The 27,406-nt window shown below is 36.9% G+C and overlaps 1 protein-coding gene across 1 annotated transcript in view; it reads right to left on the minus strand.

The window, feature by feature from the left end:
• Positions 1–4,204: 4,204 nt before the first annotated feature.
• Positions 4,205–27,406, minus strand: part of duox (dual oxidase) — a 57,738-nt gene continuing 34,536 nt past the window's right edge. The window contains exons 18-33 of the mRNA XM_056451263.1: positions 26,619–26,832; positions 26,430–26,523; positions 26,151–26,308; positions 22,340–22,406; positions 22,190–22,267; positions 18,611–18,789; positions 18,258–18,488; positions 16,195–16,294; positions 15,401–15,450; positions 15,177–15,304; positions 9,963–10,116; positions 8,627–8,859; positions 7,647–7,805; positions 6,000–6,155; positions 5,437–5,565; positions 4,205–4,552 (exon numbers count right to left, since the gene is read on the minus strand). Of these exons, the coding sequence (XP_056307238.1) occupies positions 4,430–4,552; positions 5,437–5,565; positions 6,000–6,155; positions 7,647–7,805; positions 8,627–8,859; positions 9,963–10,116; positions 15,177–15,304; positions 15,401–15,450; positions 16,195–16,294; positions 18,258–18,488; positions 18,611–18,789; positions 22,190–22,267; positions 22,340–22,406; positions 26,151–26,308; positions 26,430–26,523; positions 26,619–26,832 (2,253 nt within the window). The 3' untranslated portion in view covers positions 4,205–4,429. The remainder of the gene's footprint in view (positions 4,553–5,436; positions 5,566–5,999; positions 6,156–7,646; positions 7,806–8,626; positions 8,860–9,962; positions 10,117–15,176; positions 15,305–15,400; positions 15,451–16,194; positions 16,295–18,257; positions 18,489–18,610; positions 18,790–22,189; positions 22,268–22,339; positions 22,407–26,150; positions 26,309–26,429; positions 26,524–26,618; positions 26,833–27,406) is intronic.

Here is a 27,406-nt window from a genome sequence, read left to right on the forward strand (position 1 = left end):
ATTTTAAATGATTAGTTTTCTTAATGACTTTACAACAAAAAATAATACATATATTCTTCATAACTTTGACTGCTCCATGATCCATATTTTATTTTGTAACATTATTGCATAACATTAAATTATTATAATATTATATTTGATCGTATATTAAATAATATTTAATTATGGTAAAATTGTATTAAGCCCTAACCATACAAAATATGGTATACATATATATATATATATATATATATATATATATATATATATATATATATATATATATATATATACTTCTAGATATTTATTGGGGCACCAAGATTTCCGGGTGCCTTAAGCCGCTAGTCAGCTTACCTTGCTTATTGGTCAAATCCGCCCCTGCTTAGACCTAAAATAAACTTTATAATGCAAAAAAACATTATTTATGCATATTAATAGAGCTGTTCTGTGTCAGTTAAATCAGTAGACTGTTGAAATTCAAAATTTTTAACCCAACTGGTTGAGTTCTTAGTAAATAACCCAATAAAAGTAAAAAAAAAAAACAACAAAGCACCAAATATTTAACCCAACTGGTTGAGTTATTAAATAAATAACCAAACAAAGGCTAAACATAACCCAACAAAGCACCAAGTATTTAACCCAACTGATTGAGTTATTAATAAATAACCCAACAAAACACAATGTTTTTAACTCAACCATTGGGTTAAATAAATAATCCAACATTTTTAGAGTGCAGAAACCGTTCTTTCCAAGTCTGATGTCTGGAATATTCATCTATACAACGTCACTCATTCATTCAAGTCTCCCGAAAAGGCTGATCATCCACAGAAGATGAAAGCAAGCAAGGACCAGATAATGTAAAGCATCTCAGTGGCCATGGTTTGGTGGTGTTTGCTGCAACAGGAGTGTAGCCTCTTTTACAGGTAAATGCAAATATTTGTCAGAGGCTCCTTCAGCAAAATGTGGTTCCTTCACTGCATTCATCACACAACCTCCAGCAATATTCATACAGGGCAGTGAGCCCTGAACACAGCAAAACAGATAAAGTTCACTTAAGCTTAAAACATTGACATAACAAAATGTCTAGCCCAGGGTCCTGAGCTAAACCTGATTGAAAATCTCTGGAAAATCCTTGAAGGCAAAGTTGTGGCTAAAAAAAACAGCCTATATAAGTAAATATAAGTATTTTTATGTTTTGTCAGTTTAGAGGCTAATTCGTACGAATTCGTAGTATGTCGTTCAGTCGTATGAAATTGTACAATTTTAAAAAGGAGGCGTGGCACCTAACTCCACCCCTAAACCCAACCGTCATTGGGGGATGAGCAAATCGTACTATATTGTACAAATTAGATCGTATGAATTCATACGAATTAGCCACTAAATCAAAACGTTACGAATTGCCGTGAGATTGTGTTGAAAAAACAACAACAGTGAACTTTGACTGTCCAGAGACTGTACAGAACACTGATTTAACAAAATAATATGCTCTATATTGTGTGATATGGTTTAACAATGGCCATTTAAATGACTGATTTTCATTTCAGTATGATTTTCTCTATTCAAATGAATCGAGGTTTGTAGCCTAACAAGCAGACTGCAAAAGATCTTACCCTGAATGAATTAAACTCTAAACATGTATGTTAATATAGTTCTCAAATTCATCCATGTGCTTTCCTTAGTATTGAATTCTCCCTGCAAAGCGTTTTATTTCAGAATTATGTCTTAAGAAGATTAATTCTAAAACTTTGAAATTAATTTAAAATATATATATATATATATATAATTTAGTCTTGTATTTTTTTACATAGAAAATCTTTTTATAAGTGCTGAACTGCAAAGTTAAACACTGTAAAAATGCAGGGTTCTATGCAATTCCTTCACGTTTTTCCATCACAAATCAATTAAGTTAACTTATTATTATTATTATTTACAAATTTAAGTAAATTAAACATTAAACAATTGAGTTGTCCCCAAAATAACTCAGGAATTTTACAAGAATCTTTTTTTTGAGTGCATCAACTATTAATATTATGACATAAATGTAAAAACTTTTAATAGAATTATCACAAAAGAAGTTTCAGTCATGCTCAATGGCTTTATAAAGAAGACTAATCACAGACAAATACACTCAAAAAATAACTCATTGGATGAACTCAATTTAATTGAGGGCAGGATTTCAATCCAATAAATTTGTTTAGCACTAACTATAAAAAAAACATTTACACAAGTAAATGCAATTGAGTTGGTCCAACATAATTTTATCAAATAAAAGTTTAAATAAATTAGTATTTTTATTATACTTAAACTCAAAGGTCTGATAATATGTGCTTCTATTATGTCGTACATTTTGAAGTCTCTTGGTTTTATCTGAAGTTATCCTAAATGAACTAAAAGAGACATTTTAAGCATATTTCATGAGTAACATATACAGTTGATTGAGACTGAGAACTCAATTTAGGACAGTTATTGTTCACTGAGCAAAGCAATAAACTGCAATTTTGCTAATTAAGCTGCAACACCCAAAGCATGGATGCTTCTGCAAGGTGGTAATCTGTAAACTCAAAGCATTACATGAAAATCTTCAAACTGAAGTGAAGATTAAACTCTAACAAGTCTTTCTATGAACACCTAAGATTACTTTTATTGTCAACATTTCCCTCTCTTAATTCAATCCTACACAAAACATGCGGGGAACTACAAATCCCCTAACCAGGTAGTTGGACCAACACAATTCCTTCATGTTGTCCCAACATAAAATGCTTAAGTTAAGTTAAATTTAAGTGGACTGAACATAAAACGTGGAAAAGTGGAATGAAAAAAAAAAAAAACGGGCAAAAGAAATGACAAGAATTGTGTTGTTTCAGCTCATTTTAAATAAGTACTTTAAACAAGCAGCAGTAATCATTTTTTTTGAGTGTACATCAAGTGTGTAAAATAAGATTTTTTCATTATTAAAGCGGAAAATACACATATAATACACTTTATACACTCAAAAATGACTTTTGCTAAAAAAATTACTTCTTATTTAAAATGAGTTGTAGCAACACAATTTTTAAGTTTTTTTTGGTGAACCTTGTAAAAATTATTAATGTAATTTGTGTTGGGACAACATGAAGCAATTGTGTGGAGCCCAGTATTTTAATTTTTTTTACAGTGTACAGCTATATAACCGTCAAATGTAACAGACCAGCCTCTGCTCATTTTAAATATTGAGAAATAATATTAGAATTTAAATATTAATTAAAAAAAAATTGGTATCACTTTATTCTGACGGTCCCTTCAATGCAGAGGTGCCCAAACAAGGACCCGCGGGTCAAAGTTGGCCCATGTTAACCTTTGATTTGGCCCGCCAACCCATCTGAGAAGAAAGGCAGAATGATGGCCATGGTTTAGAGCAGGGGTCACCAATCTTGTTCCTGGAGGGCCAGTGTCCTGCAGATTTTAGCTCCAACCCTAATAAAACACACCTGAACAAGCTAATCAAGGTCTTACTAGGTATACTTGAAACACCCAGGCAGGTGTGTTAAGGCAGGTTGGAGCTAAACCTGGTTTAAAGGTTCATTCATTCATTTTCTTTTCGGCTTTAGTCCCTTTATTAATCTGGGGTCGCCACAGCGGAATGAACCGCCAACTTATCCAGCACCTGTTTTACGCAGCAGATGCCCTTCCAGCTGCAACCCATCACTGGGAAACACCCATACACAGTCAATCACACTACAGACAATTTAGCTCACCCAATTCACCTATAGCGCATGTCTTTGGACTTGTGGGGGAAACCGGAACACCAGGAGAAAACCCATGCGAACACGGAGAGAACATGCAAACTCCACACAGAGTGAGGAAGCATGTGTGTGTGAACGGAGTGCATGTATGAAAATGACTGGCAGATTTGTAGTCCATAAGGTCTTGTGTGTGAGATCCAGCGATCGGGATCGTGACACTACTAATACTCAAATGAGAAGTAATTGGCATGTAGTTGCAATATAATAATTATAATAAACAGTTGTGCCCTTACAAATTTCATATAATCAAATGAATACTTTCAGTTTTAAAATTCACCAACTCTTCCATCACCAAGGAAGCGTTCTTCGACTTTATTATGGGAACTGATCACAAAACACTTCATGATTTTAAACACTTTATTACATCAGATGATTAAAAAACATCAACTACAACAAAGTCAAATTAATTAATTGCTAATTAACTGAAAGGAAAATGCAAGGAAACATGAAAACAAACAAAGTGTGATTAAGATTTGTTTCATATCTGCTACTAAAAGTGAATGCCTCTGATCAGCTGACTGCATTATTATTCCACATGAGCTCAGTAGTAATGATAACTCAGGCTGTTTAAAATACAATAATTGACTCCAGCCATTATAAAATGAATTAGTAATGATGATTCAATGATTCATTGTCAGTTCTACCTTATATAATTCACACAGACAATTCTAGAAGTTCTCATAATGGTGAACAAAGTGCGCCTGGTCGCGTTTGTTCATTTGTTGGCAGGCCTTTTCCACGTTTTTGGTCAACCCAGGAGGACCGCAGCTGAACACACCGATCTTCTCCACCTATAAGAAAGATTGAGTTCATAAACTGCATTGTTCTGGCCTAAAGACTTATTAACTGTATTACAGAAATGACTTCCTTCATAGACTTCCATGCAGGTCAGATGTTTGTTGATATAGGGTTAATAGATATAGTTTACTGGTTATATTGCTATGCTTATTAATGGAGGGCATTAGTGATTTTTCCCATTCATTTCTCCCATAGGGAAGTTACAAAATGTCTTTGTTAAAGTGTAATGAGCTGTGAAGCAAACCAACCAGCTAAAAGACTGTTCATAACGGATCTATAATCCCATCGAGCATAGCAAATTACACAATGAGAAAGACAGAGCGCAGTAACCAAACCACACATTCACTCCAACAGCATGCTTTCCTGGGAGAGAGCCCCGAGCTTATGAGATCCTCTAGCCCTGGGCTCCCTCCTGTTAGCAGAGTGAGAGGGGAGTTTGAGCTCAGGTCGATCTCAATGAACTCCCTGACGTATTTCTGGCCAATTTACAGATATAAGGATGGCTAAGGAGAGATATTCGGCTTGCTAAAAGCTTGACTATGATGCCAATTTGGTATGTTCAGTTTACTTAGGTTGCATGTTTTTTGGACTGTGGGAGGAAAACGGTGAGGTACATATTATACACATATATATATATATATATATGTATGTGTGTGTGTGTGCGTGCGTGCGTGCGTGCGTGCGTGTGTGTGGAAAATGAATAAATGATGACAGAATAGTTTAACGATTACATTAGAGGTACAAGTTAAAGTTCTCAAAAACATCCCAAATTCACAGGTCATAATGAGTGACTGTCATTATGAAATGTCATCAGTTTCTCTGCAGAAAAGGGATGTAGTCTCACAGAACTGAGTACTGCACTGTATTGGCTTCTGACCTCTGGATGAACTTCCTGTAATGAGCTGAGAAACGCCAAAAATGGTGGCCGACCGAAGTGTGTGACGGAGCGCAGGCCGGTGAACAAACTCCTGTTCCACACCTTCTGGAAGTGACGCTCACACACATACTGGAGAAACAGAGAGAGAGACAGAGAGAGTTTTTATTAGTTATTATAATTATTTTCATTCATTCATTTTCTTTTCGGCTTAGTCCCTTTATTAATCTGGGGTCGCCACAGTGGAATGATCCGCCAATTTATCCATCATATGTTTTACACAGCGGATGCCCTTCCCATCACTGGGAATCTATTATTATTATTATTATTATTATTATTACTCCCAGTGTTGGGTTGCAGCTGGAAGGGAATCCGCAGTGTAAAACATATGCTTGATAAGTTGGCAGTTCATTCTGCTGTGGCGACCCCTGATTAATAAAGGGACTGAGCCGAAAAAAAAATTAATAAATGTATTTTATTTTTTTACTGCTACTATTTACTGTGTTTACTATGTTTTCCTTTTTTAATATAACTCTTTCATGCTGAAATCATCATAATGGCTTTACCAGCATGGTGGTCCGCAGATCAAACTTCTCGGGCAGTTGTGTGATGTAGATGTGCACCGACACCAGATCCTGCGCATCCATGTCCTCCACCTCCCGGATGATGTCTGAAAGCCACTCAAACTGACGCTGCGTCCGCGTCACCCACAGAAAATACACCTGCAGGACATCAGATGATGTGTTTATTTTATTTGAACACATACCTGAAGTTTACTTCTACTTATTATGAGCGCTGTCAAACAATTAATCACCTCCAAAATAAGAGTTCATACAGTTTTTACAAAATATATTTGCTGTACTGTGTAGATTTTTGTGGATATTAATATATGCATGACTATATTGTATACAATATACAATATTTATTTAATAATATTTATATAAATATAATTATATATGCACATGTATTTCTTTTGTATATTTTGTACATATTTATGTACATACATGTACATATATACACAGACAGACAGACAGACAGACAGACAGACAGACAGACAGACAGACAGACAGACAGACAGACAGACAGACAGATAGATAGATAGATAGATAGATAGATAGATAGATAGATAGATAGATAGATAGATAGATAGATAGATAGATAGATAGATAGATAGATAGATCGATAGATAGATGCAAACTTTTATCTTGGATAATAACCCAGAATGTGTTTGTGACATTTCAACTTAATAAATAAATAAATAAATAAATAAATAAGTTCATTAATTCATTCATTAATAAATAAATAAATAAATAAATAAATAAATTCATTCATAAATAAATAAATAAATTCATTCATAAATAAATACATTCATTCATTCATTAATAAATAAATAAATTCATAAATAAATAAATTCATTCATTCATAAATAAATTCATTCATTCATAAATAAATTCATTCATTCATTCATTAATAAATAAATAAATTCATAAATAAATAAATTCATTCATTCATAAATAAATAAATAAATTCATTCATAAATAAATAAATAAATAAATTCATTCATAAATAAATAAATAAATAAATAAATAAATTCATTCATAAATAAATAAATAAATAAATAAATTCATTCATAAATAAATAAATTCATTCATTCATAAATTAATAAATAAATAAATAAATTCATTCATAAATAAATAAATTCATTCATAAATAAATAAATAAATAAATAAATTCATTCATAAATAAATAAATAAATTCATTCATAAATAAATAAATAAATAAATTCATTCATAAATAAATAAATAAATTCATTCATTCATAAATAAATAAATAAATAAATAAATTCATTCATAAATAAATAAATTCATTCATAAATAAATAAATAAATAAATTCATTCATAAATAAATAAATTCATTCATAAATAAATAAATAAATAAATTCATTCATAAATAAATAAATAAATTCATTCATTCATAAATTAGTTAATTAATTAATTAACGTTGTAAACACCCATTTTTAATGGAATCAAAAGCTGTATTTTTGTATGTCTCTTTAAATGCAAATGAGCTTCTGCTCTTTCCACCCTCTTTCCAGCAGATGCAATAAATAAATAAATAAGATCTGCAATAATGGTTGGTAAAAAATAGATTTTTCTTTAATTCAGCAAATCAATATTGATAAAATCCCAAAACAAAAACCTTTCCAGTTGTACCTTTTTGCAGTGGAATTTGAATTTGACGGAGGATTTGAACACCAGGTCTTTTAAGATGGAGGCGAAGGGTGTGACTCCAATCCCAGCACCGACCAGCACCGACACCTCGAAATCGGTCCACTCCTGATGACCTTCTCCAAACGGCCCGTCCAGATACAGCTGTGGAGAAACAGCGGAGAAGAAAATCAGCATTCTGCTCCAATCAAAATGTAAAACTTTTATTAAAATGTTATTTTTTATTAAAATTAAAATAAATTAGCCATATACTTAACCACAGATGTACACATCTTAATTTGAATGTACAATAAATTAATACATTCCAGAAAAGAAAAATAAACAGTATATTTAATTAAATTCAATTATTTTACAAATATTATAATATTACTACATTAACATATTTACCTTATCTACCTTCAACATATCTACCTTCAAATATATTTAAAAATGTCATATATTATTAATGTATTTAATACATTTAATATAATATTATATATTTAGGCATGGTGGTTAGCACTGTCGCCTCACAGCAAGAAGGTCGCTGGTTCAAGTCCCTTTCTGTGTGGAGTTTGCATGTTCTCCCCGTGTTGGCGTGGGTTTCCTCCAGGGGCTCTGGTTTCCCCCACAGTCCAAAGACATGCGCTATAGGGAAATTAGATGATCTAAATTGGCTGTAGTGTATGTGTGTAGATGAGTGTGTATGGGTGTTTCCCAGTGCTGGGTTGCGGCTGGAAGGGCATCCGCTGTGTAAAACATACTGTATGCTGAAATAGTTGGCAGTTCATTCCGCTGTGGTGACCCCTGATAAATAACAGAGCCAAAGGAAAATGAATAATATAATATAAATTCTACTAATTTAATTCAATTTCATTATCTATTTATTTTTACTTTGTCTATATTTTACTTCACAAGTCATCTACTACCTGATGTGATCCTTAAAAAGGATTTTTCTCAACATTCTGGTCTGGATATATAATATTTGCCTTTGGGAGTCCTCCGAGCTCCTGGTGTTTCTCAGGGCTGTAGGCCTCCCTCAGTTTGCTGGTCCAGGGTCCCGCAGCTCGGATGTGCAGGCTGAGGGCCTCCTCGTGTGGAGCGGAGGTCAGGGTAAATGGGTGGTACTCATCTGTGCCCAGGGCCAGGCAGGCGATCCTCACCCACTGTCCCGAGCGGTACACGAAACCCTGCGGACGCTTGAACTCCAGCATTGTCACATCTGCAGGTCAGAAACATGGAGAATGTGTGTGTATGACAGACGAAACAAGAATTTTAAAGCTGGCTTAATCTAATGTGCACATTATTGTACTAGAAACGTATGCAAATTAGCACATATTTATCAAATAATGCCTGCATATTTAAATTTTATTTAAATTAAAAACATTTATTTCAATTTAAATTTAAAGTGAACTTGTAATGCACAAATCATTTACAATTCTTCAATGAAATCAGTCAACTCTGGAAGTTTGGTGAGAACTATTTAACCCAGGCTCATTCTGAAAACGTAGTCCCGAGGACGTTTCTGGAGACCGCGAAATACGTCCCGGGAGGTACGTATTTTTGCAGTTTTTGTTTTCGCAAATCCACAAGATCCAGAAAAAGAAAAGCCCTCGTCTGATTTTTTTTACCATGTTTTCAGATTTTACCACATTCTCACCCTGTTATGAACTTCTTCACTTTATTTCTTGGATTCTCTTTTTGTCTTACCTGATTTCTGGAACCGCTCTTCCCCGGACTCGAACCCAGTCGTCGTCGTCAGCTCCTCTCTGCGTCTTAAGCCCGCTGAAGTACAGGACGAGCTAATTGGACAAACTGGTTGCGGCGGGAAAGCCCTCCACGCGAAGGTAAGAGGTCAGCCGGTAAGCACTAAAAGGAACAGCGTCATACCGCCCTGCAGCGTTCGCTTAAAAAATGAAATGCAGCCATACGTACCTCCGGCTACATAATTCGCGGTCTCCAGAAACGTCCACGGGACTACGTTTTCAGAATGAGCCTGGGTTGGAACTATTGGTGTATTTTTTTACACTTTTCACCTCCAGTGTGTTGCATTTGATGGCGATCAACGCACTTTTTAATGCTCTTGGCCATTAGAAAACCATTTTAAAAATGGCCCTCTCATCACAAAAAGCACATTCGATGTGATCAAGGCCTTAGTCAGTAAAGTGTCTCCTGAATTAGCTGATTATTAGCTGATTTCACAGCTAGAGTTATTAGGAGTGGACATTTTTCAGCGTCTGACAGATCACAGTGAGTTTGAGCCCCTGGAGTCTCTGAGCTGAAGCAGTTTTGCTCTGGATGTGCTGTGAGTGTCTGTTACTGTACCTGAGGGCAGCAGCTCTGCTTTCAGCACTGGGATCTCCACCTTCTTCCGGCTCAGGCTGATGAGTTTGTCCAGCAGAAAGAGCAGACCAGGCGGGATAAGGTAGATGTGGAAACGTGGTTCCTGGAGGAGACCATAACTGCCGTGGACCACCGTCTGAGAAACAAGAGAGGAATCAGTGTTTAGTCTGACCACTGCATGTAAAAAAATAAAAAAGGGACAGAATAGAACAGAACATAAAAAGAAAAATAAATAAGAAAATGAAAACATAAATAAAACAGGAAGTTGAGGGAACAAAGCCAAAGACAACATAAAACTAAATTAAATTAAACCAAAGCAAAACAAAATAAAACTAAAGAAAACTTCCTTAAACATTGCAAAAACAAAACAAAAGGGAAAAACAAAACAAAATGAAACAACAGAAGAAGAGAACAGCGAACTAAACTAATTAAATTAAAAACAAAATAAAACAGAGGACAAGAGTAGAGAGCACAAGACTAAGCAAAAACTTACAACTAAGGAAAACATCACAAAACAGATCAAAAACAACACAAACTAAATGAAATTAAACAAAACGACAAAGAAAAACAAAATGAAAAAGCAAAATTAAAACCAAACTAAAGAGTAAAACAAAATAAAATGAAACAAGAGAAGAGAGGAGGGAACAAAAATATACAACCGAACACAAGTGGAAATGAAAACAACATTAAACAAAATGAAGCGACAAAACAACAAAAAAGATACAAAAATTAAAAGAGGAGAAGAGAACAGCAAACAAAACAAAACTAAAAGAATTTAACCTAAACTAAATGAAATGAAAAACAAAATGAAACAGAGGGCATGAGTAGAGAGCACGAGACAAAGCAAAGCAAAATACAACTCAGAAAAATATCCCAAAACAGACCAAACCAACCAAACAAAATGATGCAAAACAAAATGACAAAAAGAAACAAACCGAAACAAAAAAAAGAGCAAAATTAAAACAAAACTTAAGAGTAAAACAAAACAAAATAAAAAACTAAACAAACAAAACATTAAAACAACACAAGAGGAAAACAAAACAAAATGAAACAAGAGGAGAAGAGAACAGCAAACAAAACAAAACTAAAATAAACTAAATGAAATGAAATGAAAAACAAAATAAAACAGAGGGCTTGAGTAGAGAGCACGAGACTAAGCAAAACAAAATACAACTAAGGAAAACATCACAAAACAGACCAAGCCAACCAAACGAAATGAAGCAAAACAAAATGACAAAAAGAAACAAACCGAAACAAAAAAAGAGCAAAAATAAAACAAAACTTAAGAGTAAAACTAAACAAAACGAAATAAAAAAACAAAACAAACAAAACATTAAAACAACACAAGAGGAAAACAAAACAAAATGAAACAAGAGGAGAAGAGAACAGCAAACAAAACAAAACTAAAATAAACTAAATGAAATGAAAAACAAAATAAAACAGAGGAAAAGAGTAAAGAGCACAAGACTAAGCAAAACAAAATACAACTAAGAAAAACATCACAAAACAGACCAAAAACAACACAAACTAAACGACGTGAAACAAAACGAAATGAAAAAACAAAATGGAGCAAAATGAAAACAAAACTAAAGAGTGAAACAAAATGAAATGAAACAAGAGGAGAAATGAAGAGAGAACAAAACTCAGATAAGCAACAGAATACAACTCAAATCTAAACTAAACAAAATGAAACGACAAAACAAAACAAAAAATACTAAACAAAATGAAAGGAGAAAAGAACAAAGCAAAAGACAAAACAAAACAAATCCAAAGAAAGAAAACCAAAACAGAGCAAAACCAAAAAAAAAAAGAAAACAAAACAAGTGAAGAGAGCAATAATTAAAGCCCATTTCCTGTTCTGCAATTGAAACCCACAACCATGTCAAGAAGAGAATAAAACAAACCAGACCAAAATAAGAATGAAAAAAGACAAAGAACAGAATAATACAAAAGAAAGACAAAGTGATAAAAGGCCTTCATTAGTCCTTTGGATTTTCCTATTTGTTCCACTAAAGACAGGACACAAATACTGCATCTCTATTACCAGATGTTAAAAATTCTAATTCAACTTTTATTCGTCACATACAGAGTCGTACACAGTATGATGTGCAGTGAAATGCTTACACAGCCACTCGTGACCTTAAAAATGATAACAACAACAATAACAAAATATTAACAACATCATTATAACATAACATCAACAAGAATTTAAATTTGGAGAAATAAAAGTTATGCAATAGAAAATAAAAGCAAATATAAACTACTTAAAGACTTTCCATGTAGAGTAAGTGGTTGTAGAAATAAAGTACATAAAAATATCAAAGAGCTCTCGATACAAACAGAAACGTAGGAGTGTTTCTAACAAAGTGCCTTTTGCATAACAGAGGAAGACGTGTATCCCACAGGTGGTTTGTCAAGCCCACTCACCTGTATGGAGTACACTAGAACTACACAATATATGCCCAGGGTGTGTGCAAATGTGCCTAAAAGTCCAACATATTAAAACAAGAAGGGAAGATAACAGGGCACAAGACAAAACAAAACTAAATAAAACTGAAGTAAACATCCCAAAACAAAACAGAAACAAAATAAATGAAACAAGAGGGGAAGAGAACAGAGCACAAGACAAAACAAAAATCTTAGAATGATTTGCCGGATTGTCAATGTGTCACGATCACCAGCGATCATACTCCCAAGATCGCTGGACCTCACACACAAACACACACGGAACTACAAATCCGCCATTCATGGACTACATTTGCATACATGCACTCCGTTCACGAACACACATGCTTCCTCATTTTGACTGATTACACTTGCACCACCTGAGGATTGTCAAAGACTGATTACACACTCGATTTAAGCAGCACACACACTCACTTCCTTTGCCGACCGGCGCCTGGACTCTGAGGTCTGTGGGATTGGGGCAGAGCAATCCCAGAATCTGGTTGCACAACTAGCACAGTAGGTGGCGATATGCACAAAGAATGCAATTCCCCAAAAAAACTAAGAAGAAGAAGAAGAACTTCCTTTGGGTTTGCTATCTGTAAAGTGACATTTCAATGTGTTTTCCTTAGTCTTGTTTTTCCGTCTTTTGACCTTTGCCAAGTTTGTCTTTTTGTCTCTGTCTGCCGCCTGCCTTCCGACCTCTCGCCTGATACTCTTACTATGATTCTGGATTGTCTATATACATCTGTTTGCACCCGTGTTGACCATTGCTTGCCTGACTACCTGCACGTGGATCCTCACCTCAGTTGTCTCGGTCACTCCCCGTGTTACACAATGTTCCTTCAGCTATTGGTTATTGGAGATCACAATTTCAAGATGTTAACTGGAATGAGACTTACGATATCCAGACGTTTTTGTATAACAAATAAAAATAGAGAGGTATCATTTAAAATATGTTCCTCGTATTTATCCTGCAAAATTTTGTAAAGATGTTGATTCAAAATGTGTTTTCTGTAACGATAAAGAAGAGAGTATTGTTCATTTATTTTATGATTGTACTCATACACAATTGTTTTGGTGTGATCTTTTCTTTTTTATTAAGCAGAGTGCGAATATTGCATTGGAATTCAAAGAAACAGATGTTTTTTTTTTAAAAAATGAGAATACAGTCGACTTCAAAATTTGGCATATTGTTAATTAGCTCATTATATATGGATATTTTTTATTCATAAATGTAAATGGCCAGTGAAAAAAACTAATTTTACTCACTTTAAACGGCACCTATGGTAAAAAATCTACTTTTCAAGCTGTTTGGACAGACATATGTGCATGTATAGACTGTCATATTGGGGTGATATAAGCACACCCAGTGCTTTTTTTTCCATTTAACAACATAAAAAATGGTGAACCAATTGGAGCTGTTTTCAAATCGACCGCTACCTGACGTAGGAGAGCGGTCCCCCCGCCCACCAATATTGATTGACAGGCGCGTCATCATCTCCTCAGTTTGTTAATTCACGTCCGCCATTTTCAGCGTGAGTTGAAGCGATATCACTAAAGGAACATGCTAGCTCTATTTTTAGATGCAAGGCTCATTGGGCTCAACACAAGAGCAATATTCTCCACATTATTGCTCTAATCGGAATTATTGGTTGTATCTTTAGGTAGGTTTGCAAACATGTGTACTTCTCATTGAGTCTACCTTATACTTCAGCCGTTTGCATTTCTCGCGATGCCAGAAGCTCCCTGTAATCTTAACTAGCATGCGTTTTAATTCTAAACATCGGTTTCTATCAGGGTACACTCAAGTTGACGGCTGGGCGCCGCGGACCGCTGCAGAAACCTATGTTTAGAATTCAAAAATGCGTGGTGCGACGATTCTGGACTGCCGCGCTACAGAGTGTCTGATGTGCCGTGTCGTGGCTTCGAGCGGCGCATCCGGTGCCTCAGTCAAAGTTAATTCAGTGTGCGTGTTTATTAGTTTCTGTGTACAAGCTCGGCACTTGAAACTAGCACACAGTTGGCTGTAAAACTGTACAAAGACACAGATGATTTTGTACTCTGCTTGGTCTGTGTCCGAGTCGTACATGTACGACTGAATGGTGATCCTCTCTCTCTCCTTCTCCGTCTGCCTGTCAGACTCTGTAACAAACGCAGAGCGGGTGAGCTCATGGCCCCGCCCCCTTGTTACGTTGGCGGGAAGCCGAAACTAATCTACATGTGAAGCAACACACCCATAAATCAGCGAACTGTGGACACGCCCCCAACATGACACTTTTTAACACATTATAATAAAAAAATCTGAATTGTGTTTTAAACTGAACCTAAACTGGCACACTCAGAAGAACCATAATATTAATATTAAATCATAAAAAAGAGGTAAACTATGGGCCCTTTAAAATAGAAATAGGTCATTACCTATGCACAATAAAAAAACAAAATGCCAAAGCAAAAAGAACTGTTCATTATTTTAAAGCCTTAAATTTAGTTTTTTGAATAATTGTATCTTTTTATTTATTTATTTTTATTTTCTTCTTATATTGTATTCGTTTGGATGGCAATATAATGTTATTGCCCTTGTATGTTCTGTGTTCTAAAATTGCAATATAAAAACTAAAAAAAAAACAAGACAAAATTAAAAACTAAAAAGAACAAAAATTTACAAAAAGTATCTTTTTTACAACTAGTTTTGCATCTTGTAACAAGTACTAGCCACTTCTATTCTATTAATGTGTTATTTGGACTCACCAGCACATAGACGAGCACATAAAGGTGGTGTGTGATCCAGAATCCTCTAAAGCTGATCCGTCTGAAATAGTGCGAGGCGAAGACGTACATAAATGCAAAAATCAACAGCAAAATGACCCCGGTGATACCTGAAGGGAAAAAAACAAACAAACAGGGAAACCGATACAGTAACTGAAGATACTATATAAATCAAATATTAAATGTAATATTAGTGTGCTGCATACCAGGAACAGTCTTAAAAAACCAGAAGGTCCATTTCATTGGAAGCTCAGACCTGTAAATAATCAATAAAATGACTACCATATCGTTTTTCCATTAGAAAAATGAAAAAAAAAAAATTGAGACTGCTTGAAAGATTTTCTTTCTCCATATTTTCTAGATTTATTAGTTATGGGCTTTAGTAAAATATTAATGTCTGATAAAAATTCTTGCAAATTTCAAATAAAAATGTTGTAAATTCGAGCATTTTTTAGTCAAAATAACAAATGTTTGCAAAAAAATGCTCTAAATGAAAACATTTTTAATTTAAATTTACTTGAAATGTAACTATACATAACTTTAATTTATCAATCTATAGATTAGAGAAATTATAGATATGGAATATTCCATATGAACATCACTTTAATTGCATCAATAATGGGGCGTCACGGTGGTGCAGTGTGTAGCACGATCACCTCACAGCAAGAAGGTCACTGGTTTGAGCCTCGGCTGGATCAGTTGGCATTTCTGAGTTTGCATGTTCTGCCCGTGATTGCGTGGGTTTCCTCCAGGTGCTCTGGTTTCCCCCAAAAGTCCAAAGACATGCGGTATATGTGAATTGGGTAGGCTAAATTGTCCGTAGTGTATGAGTGTGAATGAGTGTGTATGGATGTTTCCCAACGATGGGCTGCCGCTGGAAGGGCATCCGCTGTGTAAAACATGTGCTGGAAAAGTTGGCGGTTCATTCTGCTGTGGCGACTCCAGATTAATAAGGGGACTAAGAAAATAAATGAATGTATGCATCAATAGTATGATTTACCCATTGTTGGAGAACACTTTAGGAAACAGGCAGGCGAGAATGCTGAGGTCACTGATGCAGAATATGTAGACGTTGACCAAATGACCCAAACTGTGAACAACTGCGGCACAAAGCAAGATATTACAATAAAAATCATAAACACATCTCTTCGAGGAGATTACACAATGCAATGGAACCATATATGCCATAAACTGCACAAGCATATCTTAGCACTCTTGCTGTGTTATTGCATAATATAAGCTCTACAGAATTCTGTCTGCAGTAATAATTTATAATAGGCACATAAACCCATTTAAGGGGTCATAAACTGAGAAAACAACATTTACTTGAGCTTCTTACATATATAAGAGGTCATCGCAATAAAATAATATCCTGGAAGTTTCAGACCAGAAAATTTCCTTGTTACTAAAATAAAAGCTTTATTGACACCAGGCCAAGAAAACAGCTGATCCTGGAATGCACCTATCTGTGACATCATAGGCAAGTTAAACACCGCTTGGTTCCACCCAAGAATATCAATGCCTGATTCTGCAGTTCCACAGGGAAAGTTTGGATTGAGCCACATTTACTTTGGAAGTAATACACATACAACAGCATCAAAATGAGGACACATTTAAAATTTTATAAATAAAAGCTTTCGAGCTATGACCACCTAACTCACACCAGACCTCCAACTGGTCTGGCTCGGATTGCTATATCTTTTCCGACTAACTTTCGGTTTTCCGAAAAACGTCCCGGGACAGTCGGAAAAATCCCATAGATTTAACATTGAGTCAAACTTTGTGAGCTCATAACTCTGTGTCAGACTGTCACACAGACTTCTAACTGGGCTTATTTAACTCAGACTACCTAACTGCCAATAACTGATGAGCTTTTAACTTTCTGGCCACGCCCTAGCAACCACTTTTGGGACCGTAGAAACTGTCCCATAGACTTCCCCTGCAAAAGACTGTCATTGACTTTACATTGAATCAAACTTTGAGAGCTCATAACTCTGCATCAGACTGTCCTACAGACTAATGGCTGGGCTGATTAACTCAGTCTAGCCAGCAGCCAATCACTGATGGCCTTTTAACTTTCTAGCCACACCCTAACAACCAGATACTGCACCCTAGCAACTGTCCCATAGACTGCCATTAAAGGCCCAGATTGATAACGTCATGCTGCAGTGTTATAGAGACATGGTGGTTGTTTTTAACTGTACATACTGGCAAGAAGCTTTGATACATCATCTGTTTAAGCTGTCAATCAACTCCATAGCAACAAAACAGACTAACCTAGCAACGATATAACAGCAGCTATATCTCAGCATCAGAACATCGTAGAGAAGCGGGGGTTGGCTTGTTTGACTCATGCTAGCACACCATAAATCCTGAATGGTTCACATGCTAGCAATGGCTAGCAATATGCTGATAATGATTAGCTAAGTACTTAAACATGCTAAAAATGCTTACTAAACATTAGGGAAACTCTATAGAACACCGCTATCTATCTATCTATCTATCTATCTATCTATCTATCTATCTATCTATCTATATATCTATCTATCTATCTATCTATCTATCTATCTATCTATCTATCTATCTGTCTGTCTGTCTGTCTGTCTGTCTGTCTGTCTGTCTGTCTGTCTGTCTGTCTGTCTGTCTGTCTAACTAAAGAGACAGTTGTTGTTTAATTTTATTGGCGTTTCCTAAAATGAAATTTAATAATAAGTTTGGCAAGCAATTTTGGAGAATTTGATGTTTCCCTATTTATTATTTATGCCAGAGAGGAGTTTCAAAGATGGCCGCTGAGTGAAATGACTTGCCTCAAAGCAGGGGTGTCCAAATTCCGTTCTGGAGGGCCAGTGTCCTGGAGAGTTTTGCTTCAACCATAATCAAATTAGCTAATCAAGCTCTCACTAGATATACTAGAAATGTCCTGGCATGTGTGATGAAGCAAGTTGGAACTAGACTCTTAAAACTGTAAAGTTTAGACACCCCTACCTTAAGGGGATGTTGCTAAAATATATATAAATTTTCAAAAAGCCACTTCATGACCCATTTAAACCCATTTCCTCTGACCTGAGAGAATTAATGCGGTGAAAGCCATGTGGCGGTGCAGGTCGATGGCAGCGTCGAATGGGATGTATCTGTTGAGAAACGTCTCTCTGCACATGGTGATCAGGTTTCGGCACACAGTCAGCAGCATGTAGGGGAACAGGAAGGAAATGGCGGCTGCTGAGCCGCGAGACACCAACACACCCACCATAGAGGTCTCCGGGATGCCACTGGAGTGAGCCTGTAAACCATAATCTACAAACATCGCTATTGGTTTGCAACCATTAGTGTGGATCTCCAGTGCAAAAATGCACCAACAGTTCAATGAGAAAACTGACTAGTAAATAAATCAAAATAAAATAAGAGTAGACACTTACAGATGCATCTTTCCAGAGCGAGACCGGCGGTGATGGCGTAGATGACCACTGCGCAGACGATGTGTCTTCTGTAGTTTTCTATGAAGCGTTTGAACTGCTGGACACACTGCTGCACTGGGTTTCTGTTGAATCGCTCTCTCTGAGGCCTGACGTACACCTTGGCCTGGGTTTGTCCAGCTCTAACAAGGAACAATTGACTTCAGTTTAAGCTTGGTTTAAAGCCATTATTGTTCAAACTTGGGCTAGTTTGGCCTGTTCTGACTCAGGCCACTATTTGTTCAGTTTCTCTTCAGCTTAGTGCCTTTACAAATCAGGGGTCGCCACAGCAGAATGAACCACCAACTTATCCAGCATATGTGTTACACAGCGGATGCCCTTCCAGCTGCAACCCATCACTGGGAAACACCCATACACTCTCATTCACACACATACACTACGGCCAATTTAGCTTATTCAATTCACCTATAACACATTTGTTTAGACTGTGGGGGAAACCGGAGCACCCTGAGGAAACCCACGCGAACACCAGAAGAACATACAAACTCCACACAGAAATGTCAACTGGTCCAGCCGAGGCTCGAACCAGCGACCTTCTTGCTGTCAGGTGATAGTGCAACCCACTGCACCACCATGAAGCCACTATATAATTTCTAATAATTACTATCTTTAGTCTACATCGGTTTATCTTCATACCTGCCTGCTTGTTTAGTTAGTTTATAGATTAAACTGATGGACATGCAATACAGCCCTGGATAAGCTGTGGAAAATAGATTGATGGATTGGACAGATAGACAAACGTATGGCTAACAAACTAGACAGAAAACCAGCCATCAAGATAACTAATCAATTAGAATAATCTATCCACTTGCTTTTCCTGTAGTTAACTGGTTATCCACCTGACTGTGTGTCTAATTACACTCGCTTATCTTACTTAAGAGTTTTTGTCTAGCGGCATTTTGTAGACGAGCAAAACATATTGTCTTGTTTTATGGAATAGTAAGTTAAAATTAAGTGACTATTTCCTTGTTTCGCTTTGAAGTAAAATGATTTAGCTTACCTCTTTGGCAGATTATTTTGCTTGTTTAAAAAAAAGTTGACAATGTTTTTGACTTATTATTAATTTTACTTACATTATTTTTAGTCATTTACATGATAATCTTTCTGTCTAATGAGTTAGTTAGAAATCAGGCTCATCTTTTCTAATTAATTACACAGAAAGCAGGTGGAGAACTACCTAAATAGATGTAAATACAGCTACTGTAGATAGATATCTAACCATGCAGCAAAATAGGTGATTAACTAAATAACTAGATAGTTAACTATCTGTTTTTTAGTTAGCAAGTTATCCAGCTACTTGTCTGCCAATCTAACTAGATGGATAGACAACTAGATAGATAACTAACAGCTTATTTGAACAGATGGATAATAATTAACTACAGTGCATCTGGAAAATATTGATAGCGCTTCACTTTTTCCACATTTTTTGTGTTACAGCCTTATTCCAAAATAGATTAAATTCATTTATTTCCTCAAAATTCTACACACAATACCCCATAATGACAGTGAAGAAGGATCTTTTGAAATTGTTGCAAATTTATTAAACACAAAAAAGCTGAAAAATCACAGGTACATAAGTATTCACAGCCTTTGCTCAATCCTTTGTTGGTGCGCCTTTGGCAGCAATTACTGCCTCAATTCTTTTTGAATATGATGCCACAAGCTTGGCACACCTGTCTTTGGGAATTTTGGATGGTTGGATGGGAAGCGATGGTGTGCAGCCATTTTCAGATCTCTCCAGAGATGTTCAATAAGATTTAGCTCTGGCTGGGCCACTCACTCACTGAGTTGTTGTGAAGCCGCTCCATTGATATTTTGGCGGTGTGCTTTGGGTCGTTGTCCTGCTGGAAGATGAACCGTCGCCCCAGTCTGAAGTCTAGAGCACTCTGAAGCAGGTTTTCATTCAGGATGTCTCTGTACATTGCTGCATTCATCTTTCCCTCTATCCTGACTAGTCTTCCAGTTCCTGCTGCTGAAAAACATCCCTACAGTGTGATGCTGCCACCACCATGCTTCACTGTAGGGATGGTATTAGCCTGGTGATGAGCGCTGCCTGGTTTTCTCCAAACGTAATGCCTGGCATTCACTCCAAAGAGTTCAATTTTAGTCTCATCAGACCAGAGAATTTTGTTTCTTGTGGTCTGAGAGTCCTTCAGATGCTTTTTGGCAAATTCCAGGCAGGAGTCTTGGCCACTCTACCATACAGGTCTGATTGGTGGATTGCAGCACAGATGGTTGCCCTTCTGTAAGATTTTCCTCTCTCCACAGAAGAACGCTGGAGTTATTGACCATCGAGTTATTGATCACCTCCCTGACTAAGGCCCTTTTGCCCTGATCACTCAGCTTAGATGGCCGGCCAGCTCTAGGAAGAGTCCTGGTGGTTCCAAACATCTTCCACTTACGAATGATGAAGGCCGCTGTGCTCATTGGAATTTTCAGAACAGCAGAAATTTTTCTGTAACCTTCCCCAGCCTTGTGCCTCGAGTCAATCCTGTCTCAGAGGTCTACAGACAATTCCTGTGTCATCATGCTTGGTTTGTGCTTTGGCATGCACTGTCAACCCTGGGACCTTCTATAGACAGGTGTATGCCTTTGCAAATCATGTCCAATTAACTGAATCTGCTGAAACACCTCAAAAATGATCAGTGGAAACTGAATGTACCTGAGCTCAATTTAGAGCTTCACGGCAAAGGTTATGAATACTGATGTGTGTTTTTCCAGCATTTTTTTTTGAAATCTTAAAAAAATATATATTTTAAAAATAAATCTGCATCAATTTCAAAAAATCTTTTTCACATTGTCATTATGGGATATAGTGTGTAGAATTTTGAGGAAATAAATGAATGTAATCCATTTTGGAATAAGGCTGTAACATAAAAAAATGTGGAAGAAGTAAAAAGCTCTACCAATAATTTTCAGATGCACTGTATATCAAATACATAACTAATTATAAATAAAGGTAGACAACTAAATAACTTGATAGCAAACTAACTAAACTGACAAACAGCACAGAATATAGGATATGAGTGAATATATAAATAAATAGAACTAAAGATGTACAGACAGCTAACTAATCAGAGAGACCTATATACCTATCTATTTAGTTATTTAGTGGTCTGTCATATTTGGGGTGAACCAGCTAGCAAGCAACTATCAGCTCTAGCAACCAAAAACCTATTAACAACATCCTGCCAATTACTCACAATCTAAAATCATTGTTGTGGTTACTCCGCAGCTCACATTTTCTAATAATAGCACAAAATCGAGTTACTTCTGTTATACAGTTGGCTGAAGCAGATGACGTTCAAAGCGAAACCTGACCCACATTACATCACAGAATGGCATAAGGTGGGATACTGCAGGCCACATTTCTCAATAGCCAACAAATGGCAGGTTTCACAAAGGATTAAATCTAACACCAAGAAGAGCTCCTAATGGCCATAGACCTGTCAGAACCTGCCACATAATGCAACACATGTGCTAAAATGACCACAACACAGATATTACACATTAACATCTCACTTCTTGGTCTGCCTTTGACGAAGTTCTTGTCCGTGCTCCTCCTCAGGTGTGTGACTAAGCTCCTCCACCGATGAAGAACTACAGCAGAAATATATAATGGTAACGGTGTACTCATTTTGATGCAGTTTTATGTGAGATATTTTCCCTTACCTGTTTTTCTTGATGAAAGACATCTTTTGCTGTCTGGCTAGTTTTTTCTTACCAAGTACTTCCATGCCTGCAAACAGCGATGGGCAAAAATACATTGAAATGTATTTTAAATTAAATTACCAAATACCTCAATTTAACATGTATAACATTTCTTTGCAAACCTTCTATCAACAGTCATATTCGATTAATTCTCCAACATTAGACTGATTTAGTGAAGTAAACAGTGTTTGATAGTAACAGCTTTTCTCTGAGCAAGTTTAAGTCAGCCACTGTATGACTTGTTTTTATGTTGTTTGTCTTATTTTCTTGGCATCACATTAGCAATTAATCCAAAACTACTATTATATGTGCAGTTTATGCATTCTCCCAAGAGTTTTTCAGTTCTTCCTAAACTCAAAGAGTCTCAGTTTACCAATTTAGTGAACACCAGTACACCATCTTTAGCTGCTTTATTTATTAGTTCTAAAGTTCCTCTGAATTTCCACCTGCAGCACTGAGACTGAGGATGATTATGTGCTGAAGGCTCCTCATCTGTTCTTAAGGACTGATATTTTATTCCATCTCGTTTCTTAAGTTTCTTAAGCAAAGATGCGTAATTTCCATCCATACTACAAGCATTGACCACCTTCGTAATCAGTTATCTGTTCTGACCTCAAGCTTCAGACCAATCAGAGGCTGCATTTTTTTGACGTCATAATGTAAACTTGTAATGTAAACATAATGTAAACTCTTATCAGTACCTCAAAAGTATATATTAATACCTTAAAATTTTAAGAGGAACACTTTTGTACTTTTTAGGTACTCGTATGTACCCTTGAGGCATTAATATGGACCATTTAGGTACAAATTTGTACCTTTTATAAAGGTACCACTCCAGTGACAGCTCGTGTACCTTTATTTCTGAGAGTGTAAAGTATTTTACAGTATTTTAAAATACAAAAATACACTAAAGTATTTTGATGCAAAACATTAACCTATTTTCATAAACCCTTTCAAATACAAATTACAAAATACTTTTTTGTATTTAAAATATGTATTTAAAATAGTTGTCTTATAAATACTGCCATCCCTGCCAGCAAATACATGCAGAACATTTATAAATCTAGACTCATTGTAGATACATGCCAGGGCTACATTTTTGGGAACCGTGAAATACATCAGCCTGAGCTCATGAGGAAACGAAACTACTTTACGCTTTGTCAGTTTAGTAGCTAATTTCAGTCGTATGAAAATGTACAATTTTAAAAGGAGGCGTGGCACCCAACTCCACCCCTAAACCCAACCATCATTGGGGATGAGCAAATCGTCCTAATTTGTACGAATGAGATCATAGGCATCCATACGAATTCACCACTAATTAAAAAAAAAAGTTACAAATTGCCATGAGATAGCACTGAATACACGCACGTACTGTATTTAATACTTGTTGCAGTTTTTGTTTTTACAAATCCACCAGAGGCCAGCTTGTACATATTTAGACAATCTCAAATACATTACTGGGTCACGTTTTCTTATATGTGCCATTTCTCATAAATCCACTAGAAGCCACTGTGTACATTTCTGCGAATCTCAAATACGTTACTGAGCCTTGTTTGCTCATTGTTTGTACCATTATGTGCCAGCTTGTCATGCATAATATTTCAGTTTGCTGGTGACTGACCCACACACCCCTTCCCTAAACCCAACTGATAGTGTTTTCTGTGCATCGTTGGATTTGCTCTTCAGTGTTTGGACTTTCAGCAGTGAAAATTAAATCACACTGAACTAAAAATTCAACTCAATTTAATGTAATGTGTACTTTATATACCGCATTTATTGTGTATGACCTTACACCCAAAGCGCTTCACAATAATGAGGGGGGTCTCTTCACACCACCACCAGTGTGCAGCATCCACTTGGATGATGAGAAGGCAGCTGCAGGACTATGGCGCCAGTGCGCTCACCGCACACCAGCTATAGGTGGAGTGGAGAGTGATAGAGCCAATTTGGTGGATGGGGATGATTAGGAGGCCATGATGCGTAAGGGCAGATGGAGAGAATTTGGCCAGGACACAGAGGTTACACCACTACTCTTTACAAGAAGTGCCATGGAATTTTTAATGACCACAGAGGGTCAGGACTTCATCTCATCCGAAAGATGGAACTCACTGAGAGTATAGTGTCCCCCTCATTTTACTAGTGGCCAGCCGGTTTCCGAAACGGTCCTTCGCCAGACTCAAACCCTGGTCCACTCCCCATCCCAAGCACGACAGCGTAAGAGGCGAGCTACAGAGCAAACTGACATTGCCAGAAAAACCATCTACACAGACATAAGCGTTCAGTGGTACCACAGAAAAGAGACATCCTACCCTCCCAGCGTTCGTTTTTTGGTGTGTTTCCACTATAACAATAAAATTTGTGCTGCTGGCAGCGCGACAATGCCACTGCTCTGGAGCTGGTCAAATTTACAGCTAAGCACGCCTGTTTGAATCAGGTTGTAGACAGTGTGTTTACACGTTTATCACATGTGCATTGTCACACTTGCAAGAAATGACCAATGCATACACACACAGGCATACATGGTCAAAGATCACAGAATACACAAGACGTGTCACTCGTACACTTTTGAATGAAGAAAAGTGTAACTGTCAATATGGCAAATGAAGCCCCGCCTACTAGTACAGCATCCAATCAGCGATCGATGTATAGAGAATAAAGCCCGCCTTCTGGTACAGGAGCCAATCAGTGATCGCTTTAGAATGACAATTCCCCAGGGGAGGGGCTCAGACCAGATGTGAGTTTCTGCAGATTTTGTGTGATGGGAACATTTAGAAATGAAACTAATGACCCAGTTGTTGTTTAATTTTATTGGTTATTTGTAGTTTGAAATGTAATCGTGAGCTTGGCAAGCAATTTTGGAGAATTTGAAGCTTCCCTATTCAAACAGAATGCCCAAGCATACTGCTCGAAAGGCGTTTCAAAGATGGCACCTGAGTGAAATGACTTGCCTTTAATGGGATTTTGACATGGTTCAAATTGTTTGTGTAGACTGAAAGTGTGAAATAGTACATTCTCATAGTAGTCCACATGTAAGTGCTTTCAGCGCAGTAATCTAGTTGAGCAAACACTTGGAAACATACGTCAACATCTTGACTGGTCTACTTTTCACAGGGATTGGTTACAGTCTGCAGTTCTTTTGCTTGACATTTCATAAAGTCGAGAGATGCCCAACCTTTTTGATGCTTTCGGCTGCTCTCAACGCTTTCTCCGTACCGCATTCAATCCCATAATGCACTACATGGGCGTTTACGTTCAACTTCTATATGAATTAACTGAAAACGCTACACCAAAGAGCTTAGAATGACCAAGGTGACACTCAATAGAACCATTGCAATGTTCCATTGCAACAGCAGCGGCCAGCAGCAGCCCCGGATTCCGCCATTTTGGAGTGAAAGCGAACGGCCGTCCATTGGATCTCATTGCTGTCGCAATGGAGAGCAGATGCTTTGGTTTTTTTTTATTTATTTATTTAAAAAGTGCATTAAAGCTGAGATGCAACCTGAAACATGACAATACAACACTTCTCAATCATCAGCCACCGCCACGGCATCTAAAGGCTGTTTCCCCAAATTGCACTAGAGTGTCGCCTCTTGGTGATCACTGCACTCCTAACGTGCTAGTGCAAACGTGCCGTTACACATTGCGACTTCCCTAATATGTATCCCTGGGCTCGTATTCCCAATGAGCCTGTGTTGCAAATGCCTCTGTATTGGGTGAGCTAAAAATAGAGGCATAAAGAGAGATTGTAGTACAAAGAAATGCATCTCTTGACCTTTAATATTGAGCTGAGCTGAATGGTCCCGCAGCAGAAAGTGAAAATCCTCCCAGGAGAAGCGATCTTTGTTGTAAAGACCAGCCGTCTGAAGCATAGCAGCGATTCCATCGTCAGCCTGACTCTTAGACAGAGCACCAGAGATATCAATGAAAGACCTGCACGACACCAAAGTCAAATTCAGATGACCATCATAAAATATTTATATATTTGCAAAAATTGCTGGCTCCAGAGGAAAAATGTCCTGTGCTCAAAACAGATTGTGATATCAGAACTGACCTCAGTAAAGAAGTGAACTCTTCCTTGGACAAGAAGCCGTCTCCTTTAATGTCATGTGTGGAAAACAGAAGCTTAGATTTCTCTTCGGAAGTACCTGGATTCATATTCGAAAGCCAAAACAGCAAACATTGTAACATTCTTGACACCCAGTGCTGACACATTGTAAAACTGTGACAAACTACCAAGTACCTGTCATGAAAATGACAATAACATTCAGGAACTCCTGAAAGGAAAGGTATCCGTTACCGTCCTTGTCAGCCAGTGTAAACATGGACTCCACAAAGAGCGAGTCAGGCTTTAGCCCGAGCACACTGGCAAACTCAGCTCGGGTCAGCTCACACTGTAGTGCTTCTCTGGTTCTGCTGCTCAGGTCTCCTGCATCACTTTTATCAATGTCCAAAACCTGGAATCAGAAGAGACATTTAAGACACCACCTCTTATTTTTGTGAAATGTTTTCAGTGGATTGAAGACAAAACGGGCTTTCAAGCACTAATGCCATCTGCAGTGCATGTGCGTCCAGATGCACTTACACACAGCACACATTTGCAGTTGCTGTCGCCCATTTAATCAACATTTTTTATGTAAAGTATTAAGTGCTGTCAAAAGATTATTCATGATTCATTCAAATTAAAAGCTTGTATTTACATTATATGTATAGTTGAAGGCAGAATTATTAGCCCCCCTGAATTATTAGCCCCCCTGTTTATTTTTTCCCCAATTTCTGTTTCTGTTTCTGTTTGCTGTATCAGCCCTGACAGAGGCATAGGCAAAACATGCAACAAACCTTTTGAATCATGGAAACAAACACATAGCGTTTCGACCTTTCATGAACTGCTAAATACTGCTGGCCATGCACGGACGCGGTCTCACCCAGTCATTGGGTCTCACAGCTTGGCAGGTCAGCCTTGCCTTCAGAAAGCACGTGCTCTTATGAATAATTAAGAAGCAGGGTCTTCTCATAGGATAAGAAAACTCT

This window comes from Danio aesculapii, chromosome 25 (genome assembly GCF_903798145.1).
Source record: "Danio aesculapii chromosome 25, fDanAes4.1, whole genome shotgun sequence".
In the NCBI taxonomy this organism is placed as follows: domain Eukaryota; kingdom Metazoa; phylum Chordata; class Actinopteri; order Cypriniformes; family Danionidae; genus Danio; species Danio aesculapii.